The sequence below is a fragment of the Cololabis saira genome, chromosome 11 (genome assembly GCF_033807715.1).
Source record: "Cololabis saira isolate AMF1-May2022 chromosome 11, fColSai1.1, whole genome shotgun sequence".
In the NCBI taxonomy this organism is placed as follows: domain Eukaryota; kingdom Metazoa; phylum Chordata; class Actinopteri; order Beloniformes; family Belonidae; genus Cololabis; species Cololabis saira.
Genome location: NC_084597.1, coordinates 28,383,404 through 28,395,902, shown reverse-complemented (window position 1 = coordinate 28,395,902; position 12,499 = coordinate 28,383,404). Strand labels below are relative to the sequence as shown.

Sequence of the window (12,499 nt, the reverse complement as noted above, 5' to 3'; positions counted from 1 at the left end):
ATGTGTCCGTGTATGTGTTTGGTTTTTATATCATAACATAGGGTCAAATCCTGAGAGGATACTTACTTATTGGAACTGCCTGTAAACAAGGGGACCAAATTGCAGTTGGCTTTAGTTTTAAGTCACTTTTAGAGACTAAGAGGCTTAGGGTTAAACTTGGTTCATTGTTGGGTTTTATGGTCAAGGACTAGGGAGTGCACTGTGTCTGTGGAATGTGCCCACTAAGATGTTGAGACAATCATGTGTGCGCGTGCATGCGTGTGTGTGTGTGGTTCTTGTATTTTAAGTAGATTGATAGTAGTAGTCAAGCTGCACAGCTCTGAAAGGTCATCTCCCGTTGTGTTTTGTTGTGTGTCTGTTTCGGTACATGTATGTGTGGAGAAGTGAATAAACGGAAATGTGGGTTTTGGAGATAAGCAAGTCTACAGGTCTACTTTGCAGCTTGCAGGGTGCACCCTCCTCGTGTTGAACTGTGCACCTCAGGCTCACCAAGATAATACGATAACGGCTGAACCACATTGTTCAGATTAATGTTATTAAGACATTACATAAAAAGCAGTTAATTGTCTTAATCTTATTATATTATCGTTATCTTTTTATTATATTTTTAATAAATTATATTAAAGCAAAATAAAGAAACAAATAGATTAAGCGTCAAATAGATATTAAAAGGCTTGACTGAGTTGAGGAAAACAAGGATCGAGTGAAGTTTCAAGATCAATATTATCAAAGATGTGCCTATTAGAGCATTTGTGTAAAGTGATACAAATGTTTTGCTGCTAGCTAAAGAAACAAAGTTGAGTGTAACAAAAACTATTTTTTTGCTTTTTATATGTAATGTTGAATTATGGCAGTAGTTAATAAGTTGCTCAAATGTTACTACTATCAATTATGTTTTCTGGAAATAATTGGAATTATTTGACTTCATAATTACGCCCAAAGGAATTTCGATTTGCTTAAATCTGATAGATATAAGATCTCATCATCTCTTTCAGCAAAGTCATATCTGTTTGACATTTAGTCCTGTAAAGCAGAAGTCACTGAAATGTGACACTTGAAAAGATGAAAACGACAAAAGCCGAACTACAAAGTGTATTTATATAAATCTTTGTAAGTGCAGTTTCCCATCTGGGTGGTATTTATTGCAGGATGCAAATCACAGAAGCCCCAGTTACACCTGATCCACACCTTTATCTCTTTACTTTTAATCCACCTTTGAATTCAAGTCCTGCTCCCCCATCCATTTTTGTCTCTTTTCCTTTTAAAACATTCTGTGCTGTTCCCATAGCCCTCTCCTGGTGTTATCTATGCTCTCCTTTCTTGGCTCCTTTGGCAAGCCTCTTCTATTTTCTGTCATTTACTCTCCCCTGTGCCACCCCCATCTGATGCCTCGCACCTGGTATCCTTCTCCAACGATTTTCTTCCATACACCTCTTGGAGAACAGGAGCGAGCAAATGAGAGAGGCTGAAGAGCTGGCATGAATTTCCAAGGCCAAACGTCTGATTGAATTAGGACAGACATAAAGGATGTGATGATGGTGGTGAAATTGATTTTTATGATATCTGTGTGTACACATGCATCTGTGCATGTGTGTCAGGGTCAGTGGCATTACATGTTGCCCATCATGGAAGCAAGAATTGATTTGTCACCCATAAAAGAGATACATGCTGCATGAGCAAGAAACATGCAGTCCTGTACACTAGGGCTGTTCGATTAATCGATTTTTAAATTGTAATCGCGATTATGTAATTAGAACGATGTTAAAACGTGAAAATCGTAAAATCGATTTTTCACTTTTTTTTTTAAATTTTTTTATTTTTTTTTTTACCTTGTCTGCACACATATTAATGATTGATACCATATTAATGATTTATGGAAATACCTCTCAATACCTGCGACAAGTGCCCCATCGGCGAGGCTCTTTAGTGTAGGAAGGGGCGTTGTAACATGCCACCGGGCATCCCTCAAGCCAGAAAAAAACTTGCAAATGTGAATAGCAAATGTAATGACTGACATTACACACCTCTACCTCCTTCATGGGTTGCATTATTATGTAGCATGCAAAGACCCAGTTTAGTTTAATTAAAAAATGTCTTGTTTTATTTTATTGGAAATGTAACTTACTGTATGTTTGCAAGTGCTGATTTGCTGATTTTTTTTTCAGAGATAAAACTTTATATTTTATTATATTTTTTAAAACTTTTTTTCAACTTATTTTACAGAGTTTTGCACTTTATTCATTAATTTTTGGTTTAATAAGAGCAAAGTTTGCACTTAAAGCCCAATGGGGCAAATGTTCAATAAAAAAACAGCATATTTGAAATCATTTCTTTGCCTTTTGTCAATTCACAAAATAATCGTAATCGTAATCGAAAATCGGATTTTGAGAGAAAAAAATCGAGATTTTATTTTTGGGCAAAATTGAACAGCCCTACTGTACACTATAACAAGCATTTGTTGTGTCCTTGTGCAGTAAGATATGAGGATGTTCTAAATGAAATTTCTAACTCTGTTCTCGTTCTCTCTTTCAGAGGTCCTTTCGTTCCTTTAGTAATGATGATCGCCACGTCATGGCGAAGCACTCCACCATCTATCCCTCCTCTCAGGAGCTTGAAGCTGTTCAGACTCTGGTATCCACCGTTGAGTGCGCCCTCAAACATGTCTCTGATTGGCTGGATCAGAGCAGCAGCCTTGTCCACAACCAGCCTGACAGCCAACCAGCAGAAACTACAGAGGAGGACGACCCTGGCGATGAGCAGGCCGAAGAAACTGAGGAATCCAGTCACAACTACAGGTTAGCAAGTATTCCACGGCGCTTCAATAAAACCTTGACTTTTTTTTTTTTTTTAATCATCTGTTTCTATGTTTTTTTGTCTAACATGCAGTCTAAAACCACATAACTCTGGGGAAACCGTTTAGAGAGAGGTCAGGGCCTTTTGCTTAAGCTGCTGCCCTTGTGACCCAGACTCGGATGAGTGGAAAATGATGGCGGGACAGCATATTTATTGATTTGTTGACCCGGTTGAGAGTTAAGCATGGTTTATGCTTCATTTTATGATTGTACATCTGTCTGTTCAAAATGCCTTACGTCATTACCCTACATACCTCCGTGGATCATCTCTGTCTCAATAGTTGTTGAGCAGCGTATCTACCAGGGGGCAGTAATGAGTACTGATATCAACAAAAATGTCAAACAAATGTTTTATATGCGCTAATTCTAAGGCGGCGGAAACAAAAACAATGGTGCGAACAGACCACTGAACGAAGTCAATAAATAAGCAAAATTATTTTATTTTATTTTACCCACGTGTAATGTTAAATACTTTTTTAGGATGTCTGCCAGTTTTCCTCCCCATCATTTTCTTGTTTTCATGTTTAGTTTGACAATTGACTCAATACTGCCACCCTTGACTTCTGGTGGTGTTGCTCTGTTTAGTCCGTATCCGTAAGCACCTAGACCAGGGGTCGGCAACCCGCGGCTCTAGAGCCGCATGCGGCTCTTTAGCGCCGCCCTAGTGGCTCCCTGGAGCTTTTTCAAAAATGTTTCACCCTTTTTTTTCCTTTTTTTCCCCTTTTTCTTCTTTTTGCTTCTTTTTTTCTTCCTTTTTTTCTCTTTCTTTCTCTTTCTTTTCTGTTTTTTTTCTCTTTTTTTCCTTTTTTTCTTTCTTTTCTTGTTTTTGTTTTCTTTTTTCTCTTTTTTTCCTTTTTTTTCTTTCTTTTCTTGTTTTTTTTTCTTTTTTCTTCTTTCTTTCCTTTTTTCCACTTTTTTTTCTTCCCTTTTCCTTTCCTTTTTAATCTCGACATTTCGACTTTTTTCTCAACATTTCAACTTTTTTCTCGACATTTCCACTTTTTTCTCAACATTTGAACTTTTTTCTCGAGATTGTACTTCAACATTAATCTCAACATTTTGACTTTTTTCTCTAAATTTTGACTTTTTTCTCCACATTTTGACTTTTTTTCGACATTTCTCCTTTCACCATTTGTCTTCATTCTAAGGCTGATACAAGACCTTTCATTTTTTACTGCTCCAGACATATTCGTTTTTTGTGTTTTTGGTCCAATATGGCTCTTTCAACATTTTGGGTTGCCGACCCCTGACCTAGACAATGTGTAAAAAGACAAACACAGGGTGCAGACGGAAGGTTCTGTCCATCTCTATATCTGTTTCAAACATTTGGGATATAAGGTCCCTTAGACGAGAACAAGACCCCTCCCTGATGTATACCAAAGTAAAAAATACTAATTTAATCTTCCCTAAAAGCTGTAGTAATAGGGGTGTTTATGTGTTGGAGTATTTCTTGGCTGGGAGAGATTATTTCTTGAAGTTTTCCAGGTACTCTGATTCCACCAAGTCTTCTTTCAACTTGTTATTTGACTTCTTACACAAAAGGGTTAAATCTCTGAATATTTACGATGATGTAGAAAGGGTAAAATAATTTCATATTTGCTAAGTCAGTACCAGACTGATTATCCAATTGCCTGACAACAAGACTTTATCACTCGCAGACATGTATTATAATTCAGTACCCCTCAAAGGCACCATTTATGTTCATTTGTCATATTAGAAAAGTGATTAAGCACAAGTTAAAAAAAATAGACCCAGCTGCTGTATATCTACAAGGAACTGGTTGTAGGCAGAAATTGTTGCAGTAGCGAGAATAAACTGCTTCTGTTTACTGTCTCTGGGTACAAACAGTCTTCATGGTTGACTGTCTTCATGAACCATTTTATTACTGCTTCAGTACTTCTCATTAAACAGGTGAAATACTGTGTTTGGTCTTATTTGTAGTATAGACTGCAATATTGTGTTTTAATCTTTTAATCACGACACTATGATGCCGAGCAAACAAGGTTTAGAAGTCCTTCTGGTTAGACTTGTTGATCTAGAGTGCAACTTTAATTATTAGCATATGTTTGGAGGATAATTGGAGGATTTTGTGTGATATTTAACATTAACAATAATATGACAAAATAATTTTCAGCAACCTCAAATCTAAGTATAAATTCTGCTGGGAAATGTTACCTGCATAGTTTTAAATGGGTGAAAAAAAAGTTGTTTAATTTTCTTGAAAACCAGAGAGTCCAGCGGCGAGGGCATGCTGTGTGGAGTGATGAGGATCGGTCTAGTGGCCAAAGGACTCCTGATCAAAGGGGACATGGACCTGGAGCTGGTGCTTATGTGCAGAGACAAACCCACACAGACACTGCTGGACACTGTCTGTCACAATTTACCAACACAGATCCAGGTGAGAGACACACTCAGACCCACACATATGCAGAGACTTGTTTACTACAGCTTCACTTGGGTTTTCAGATACACATTTACTGAAATCACACTGGCAATACATTCTACCAAATGTTATCCAATAAAGTCATGTGTGTTTGTTTGTTTTTTTTTCTTCATTTTTTTCATGCACTGCCCTATTTAATGTCAGACAGGAAGCTAAATGAACAAGCGGTGACATTTTTTCCCACGTTTCTGTTTGGGTTCACCAACTTGTACTGAAAGAAACCTTGCAGAAAATATTGTGGGTGTCAGTGAGCATAAGAAAAGAAGGGATGATAACCTTGTGAATTTTGGAGTTAAGAGTTGTTATTTTGGTGTCTTATTTACTCATGATCAAATCATGATTTCGAATAAAGCTTCTGGCAATCATCCACATACAATCATACACAGAAAACGCAGATATATTAGTGTCATTGTATACTTTTCCTTCAGGGATTAGTAAAGTAATATTCAGTTGAACTTAAAGGAGCTGTATGTAAGAGCAATAATAAAACGAATCATAAAATGACCCCGATATGTCAACAGACATTTAAAAATCATGTTAATTTCAAATACTTATGTCACTGACAACAGCACTCAAGCCAGGATATTCCAGTTTAAAAAGAGGAGTTGCAGCCCTCAACTGATGTTTATGTTGTCATTTTTTGTTTTGGCCTGAAGCTCCACCCTCCACCTATCTCCCAATCACCAAGTCAGTATTGTTTCTGAAGCTCCACCCTCCACCTATCTCCCAATCACCAAGTCAGTATTGTTTCTGAAGCTCCACCCTCCACCTATCTCCCAATCACCAAGTCAGTATTGTTTCTGAAGCTCCACCCTCCACCTATCTCCCAATCACCAAGTCAGTATTGTTTCTGAAGCTCCACCCTCCACCTATCTCCCAATCACCAAGTCAGTATTGTTTCTGAAGCTCCACCCTCCACCTATCTCCCAATCACCAAGTCAGTATTGTTTCGGCATCCGGGTTGCCAGCTCGGCTCTAATTATGGCAGCTATGGCAGCCTACGTTCCTGCTGCATTCTGCAGCCTACCTGGCAACCTCTGGTCGGGGGGAGGAGGGGGAGGGTACACGCCGCTCAACAATATTTTGAAAGTGACTGCAGTACCAGTTTTGGACATTTCTTACAGACGGCTCCTTTAATTGAATATGCATGACATATATGTCCAGCTCTGTATTTCTGGTGAGAGGATGAAAAAGAAGCACATTTCCTCGTGTTCCTCGTGTGTGTGTGCAAGAAAGTAGTCTCTCCTTTGAAATGTTTATTTTCTCATGTGAGCCAAATGAGATGTAGATGGACCGCCTATGATTCAGCACTCATTTAAACAAAGCCTGAAATATTTGCACAAACCCAGACGGAGCTTACTATAACCTTATAAATGATATGTAACTCTGATAATCTTGAAACTCATCATAATCTTAAACATTGAAGACTTGAAACAAGTTTTAAACATGCAAGGGGCATTTATTTTACCCATTACTGGGAGCTTCATACCCTTACTGTCAGGAGAGGTTTCTTACTCAAAAGTGTAAATAATACAAATGAACACACACAACACAGTCCACTGACCAAAAGAGCGTGAGCAGCACAAGGAAGTAAAACAAAAGTGCACTTGCAGGTCAATTCTCAAAAGTTTCCCCCGGCCGCATCGAGGCATTTAGATGACTGACTTTGCTTTTTTTAGTTTGTTCTTGTTTTTGTCTGTTTGTTTGTTGACATGGATTTCTGCAACAACGAACAATGATGGCTGCTTTGAATGACGACATTAATTCATTTTGATTGGTGAGACCCAGTCTTGACCAGAAGTCTGCTGTAATTGATTACTTCAAGCTGAGTGACGCAGTGTTTCAACAGATAATTATACAAACATACACCAGGTAAATGTTTTGAAGCAATGGATCATACACAGCGAGAAGGTTCCAGGTTCAGATCTCAGCTGGGACATTTCTATGTGGCGTTTGCATGTTCTCCTTATGCTTGTATGGGTTTTCTTTATTCAACAACATACATCAGGATAACTGGTGAGTTTGAGTTTGCATGGTAGTGTGTCTCTGCTTGGTCCTATGGTGGACCTGCAGCCCTGCCTCTCACCTGACCTGATGACATGTAGGACAGGCTCCAGTGGCGACCGCCCACCTCATCACCATAAATGTGGTGAAAGGGGTATAGAAAAGATGAATTTGCCCTTTTTTAATTTCCTAATATGTGTCAGTGAGACGGGACTTTCTTTCGTGGAGATGCTTTAGACCAGTTGCACTGTTGGCTAAGTCGTTATGTGTCAAGATGGTATTACTTGAGCATTTTAATTTTAACCTGCAGCCAGGCTTAAACTCGAACATCAGGGCTGTACAGTGCGACAGTTTTCATCGCATTTGCAAATAAAAACCATCCGGTGCGAAGAGAAATATGTATCCACTCGCATTTGTGCGAGTGAGTTGCGCTGGGGTCATGTTAAAAAAAGTGTGAAAATATGAATGTCTCTTGACTTACATCAGCCTTTCTCAACCGGGGTGTCGCGGCACCCTGGGGTGTCGTCAAAAAAATGACCTATTCTGTCATTTCATATATAAATACCGTATTTTCACGACCATACGGCCGGGGCGCCGTGTGGAAAGGCTATTAATAATATTAATACATCCATGATCCGACCGCGCCTCGACACGCAGACCAAAATCTTACTCCGCTCAGAAGAAAGTAGTACCTTTTTGCGGTCCCGATCACGGGACTCTAGCAGGGTTTTGAGCTCTGAACTTTTAAGTCTGGTGTAGAGTTAAGCCTTACCTTATTAAATTAAACCTTTTTCGGGTCGTGAGTAGGATAAACAGAGGACAACTTCTGCTGAGTTTGAGAGTACTTTACTGTCCGCTCAACAGCGTAGGATTTTAGAACATCAACACAGCACCTAGTGCTGTATCACTCCGCCCAATCTAAAACATATTAACAACTACAGATAAACTGACTAGTGTCATTATAGTCCCTGATTTACATCAGAATATAAAGAATATATTTATAAAATAATGAACCCTGAATTACCAAAATAACCTTCTTAACAAAAATAAATCTCCTCTTACACTTATAAGGTGAGCATGAATCAATCTGTTTTATGATGTAAAATTGTATGTATTTATTTACTTTTATTTATTTATTTAATTTTAGTTGTTAAATTTCTGGAAAAGAAAAAAGTCAAATCATACATGAGAGAAACTATTCAGTTTGTGGCAAAATATTAGTACTTGTATGAAACTGAAGATGCATAATGCAAACCTGACATTTACTTTAGTTCAGTTTGTGGAAAATGGTTGGCCTGGCTTTCTCTTTAAAACTTAAACAGTTATAAAGCATTACAAACTGTAACAATAGGGCAAACGTACAGCATTGTTTTGTATTATGTGTCTTTCAAATAAAAGACCATTTTTTCCAGTCATATGTTCCTCATTCAAGGTTGTTGAAAAAATACTGCTATAATATCGTATCGTTATCGTTATCGTGACCTCAATATCGTGTATCGTACCGTATCGTGAGATTAGTGTATCGTTACACCCCTACTAACTGTCCACCCGGGTGTGCTAGTAAATTTTTATTTGTGCTACTAAAATTTTTAACTTGCTAGCACCAGTGCTACCGTTCAAAAAAGTAAGCGTACAGCCCTGAACATGATTGCAGTGTCCTGGCAAGCAGAGGTTCTGCTGATCCGCAGATAAACTAGAAATGCACATGAAGCTGAAGCTGTCTTCTGTTTAGAAATAACAGAAGATACAGTAGTGTATATCCAAGGGAAATCAGTTTCTTTCACTTTTTATCTGCGTTTGATTTTCACAAAACACCCACTTTGTCATAAACGGTGTTAATGTTGAAGCATCTGGAAGCTGAGGGGACTTGGATACATTTTACATCTGCACTGAGTCATGTTACAACCTTGGCCTCTGAGCATCTGCTTGTGTCTGCTAACACCCCACAGAAGCTGACAGAGGAGAAATACGAGGTCTCCAGCTCACTGCCTGAGGCAGCCATCTTGGTAAAAACTACAGCGGAGCCCAAACTCACACTGAAGATTACGCTCACCTCACCGGCCATGAGGGAAGATGAAGATGAAGAAGAGGAGGAGGAGGAGGAGGAGGAGGAGGAAGAGGAAGAAGAAGAAGAAGAAGAGGTGTTTGAGAATGGAGAGGAAGGAGAAGAGGTAGTGGAGGAAGTGGTGGAAGAAGAGGAAGAGCAGGGAAAGGAAAACGGTCAAGGTAGGAACATAGACGTATGAAGATAATTGTTTTTTCTCTGTTGCTCAGGTTTTATCTGATAGGCACACATTCGACTGAATTGTCTATTAAAGTTTTCCATATTGTCATAAAACTCAGTTGTTTGCATTTAAAAAATAAAAAAACAAGATGTTTGACCTCATTAACTGATGCCAACACAAAAGAAGACAAAAATCCTTTAAACAAAAGTCCTTTAAACAAAAACAACAAGTGCTTGAGTCAAAATAACCCAAAGTAAAAGAGATGAATAAATAAAAAACAGAGCACTACTCTGTTTTCTTTTTCACATCTTTTAAAGCAAATGTGTAATTTCAGTCAGACAACTTATGCAGTGAAGTTTTGAAACACTTTAATTGTAAAACATACTTGGCATTGCCATTAAGCTCCATTCAAACATTGTTTATCAGGCTTATATAGAACTACAGGGGTGCAGGACTAACCCCGCCCCTTTGAATCAGAGCACACAGGTGGGATTGACATTGAGAGTAACAGCGAGCTTTTAGGTGAGACATCTGAAGGCCTCTAAGAGCACATACTTCTGTAATTGCAGTAATTGGAATGAACCATTCAGAGGGGTTAATGTAAGCAGGCGGAGATTGCCTGAGATTTCCTGCCTGATATAACTCTCAGCGGTCGTTTCATTTCCACCACAAAGGCACATCTTCAGTTAAAATTAAAGAAACACACCAAAGAATTGGATGTCATATTCTGAAAGAAAGATAGAGCAAACTAACCCTCAAAGGGTCAGTGCCCTTATAATCTGTGAGCTATGACCCCACATGCTCAGTCATCACAGGTTGTTCATCATTAAGAGGACCAGAAGCTTCCCAGAGGCCACTGGACCAACGAGAGATCAGCACCTCACTGTCATGTTGTGGAGTGATGCCTTGAAGTCATTAAAATGTTAAAGTGAATTATATATTTCACCAGAAGTCAGTGACAATTCATCATGGAGGTAAATACAGGAGTATATTGGAGTCTTTGTTAGAAAATATACATCAGAAGTTTGAACTAATTGTGGATGTGATTAGGAATGGGTGATATTTTACCGTTCACGATATACCGTCAAAAAAATTCCCCACGGTAAGAATTTATCATCTCGCGGTAAAAACGATAAATTCCCGTTGATGACGTTTTTGTGTAAAGCCGGATCTATGGAAGGAAGGAAGGAAGGAAGGAAGGAAGGAAGGAAGGAAGGAAGGAAGGAAGGAAGGAAGGAAGGAAGGAAGGAAGGAAGGAAGGAAGGAAGGAAGGAAGGAAGGAAGGAAGGAAGGAAATGAGCCTGAAAGAAAGAAAGGAAGGAAGGAAGGAAGGAAGGAAGGAAGGAAGGAAATGAGCCTGAAAGAAAGAAAGAAAGGAAGGAAGGAAGGAAGGAAGGAAGGAAGGAAGGAAGGAAGGAAGGAAGGAAGGAAGGAAGGAAATGAGCCTGAAAGAAAGGAAGGAAGGAAGGAAGGAAGGAAGGAAGGAAGGAAGGAAGGAAGGAAGGAAGGAAGGAAGGAAGGAAATGAGCCTGAAAGAAAGAAAGGAAGGAAATGAGCCAGAAAGAAAGAAAGAAAGAAAGAAAGAAAGAAAGAAAGAAAGAAAGAAAGAAAGAAAGAAAGAAAGAAAGAAAGAAAGAAAGAAAGAAAGAAAGAAAGAAAGAAAGAAAAATTCCCATTGATGACACTTTTTGTATTGGTATTTTTTTTATCGTTATCAGGATAAATGCCAGAAATTATCGTGATAAATGTTTTAGTCCATACCGCCCATCCCTAGATGTGATGTGGCATCTTGAAGAGTCAGAAGAACAGAGATAAAAATATTTCCTATTTCCAGAGCGACTTCCTTCAGATGTTTCTGAATGGAAATTAACAACATGTAATACTCTGTTGGTAGATAGCTGTAACTGTATCTTTTGCCTATTTTTTATTTCCCTACCCAACAGATAATTTGAAATCAACAAACTAAATTTAAAGAGTATCAAAATGTCCCTCTGTCCTTAACTTCTGATAACCCGTGATAACCGTTTAGTACTGTTCCTGCTGCTGTCATCTGATTTCACTGCAACAAAATGTCCTCAATCAAATGAAAACAAACATCTAACTGATATAATGAACACAAGACACACTGCTCTCTCCTTAGTGCGCTGACCTCTGACCCGTGTTGCACTGCACTGCCACGTTGACGGTTATTAGTAGTTGGTAGCACAGCTTGAGAGCCCGTCTCCAATAGTGAAGGTCAAAGATGTTTTGTGTCGGGTGGATCTCCCACACCACATGTAGCCGTTTTATGAGTGAAAACAAAGCCATAGGGCTGTTGCTAGGGCTGGGCGATATGGACCAAAAGTCATATCTCAATATTTTCTAGCTAAATGGCGATACTCGATATATATCTCAATATTTTTTCTGTGCCTTAATTGGGGTTTCCCCCAAAGCATTATAGCATAGCATCTCTGTTAGCTTCATTTTTTTCTGAGGCAAACCCTTAAAAAAACAGTCAGTTTTAATACAAAGCCTCGGGCCAAATGTCACACAGGTTCCTTTATTAACAGAGGTCTGCACAATATCAAAATGTATAAAACAAATTAAATAAAAATAAACTGCCTGCATATATAGAATAAAAATGCTTCTTGAATAAAATAAAACAAATATCCCTTTCCTGCATAACAATTAAATTAAAATACACTGTGCAATTAATACAATGTAGACAGTAACAGGCAGACTTTTCCACTGAGGTTGACAGTTGTGCAAATAACAAAAAATTTGTGCAAATCTCAAATAAAACATTCAAGTCAATTTGTCAGAAAATAAGCTATATCAAAATCATTAAAAAAAAATGTAAAAAAAATTATTATTATTTTTTTTTTTTTTTTTAAATCGATATAAACGATATTGTCTCGTACCATATTGTGTTTGAAAATATATCGATATATATTAAAATCTCGATATATCGCCCAGCCCTAGCTGTTGCAGTGGGA

At 38.3% G+C, this 12,499-nt stretch overlaps 1 protein-coding gene across 3 annotated transcripts in view; it reads left to right on the top strand.

Moving 5' to 3' along the window:
* The window catches only part of strbp (spermatid perinuclear RNA binding protein), a 120,258-nt gene that overhangs the window by 72,812 nt on the left and 34,947 nt on the right, over positions 1-12,499 (top strand). For all 3 annotated transcript variants that reach the window (XM_061734292.1, XM_061734293.1, XM_061734294.1), the window contains 3 exons: positions 2,533-2,795; positions 5,082-5,250; positions 9,249-9,525. In XM_061734292.1, the coding sequence (XP_061590276.1) occupies positions 2,533-2,795; positions 5,082-5,250; positions 9,249-9,525 (709 nt within the window). The remainder of the gene's footprint in view (positions 1-2,532; positions 2,796-5,081; positions 5,251-9,248; positions 9,526-12,499) is intronic.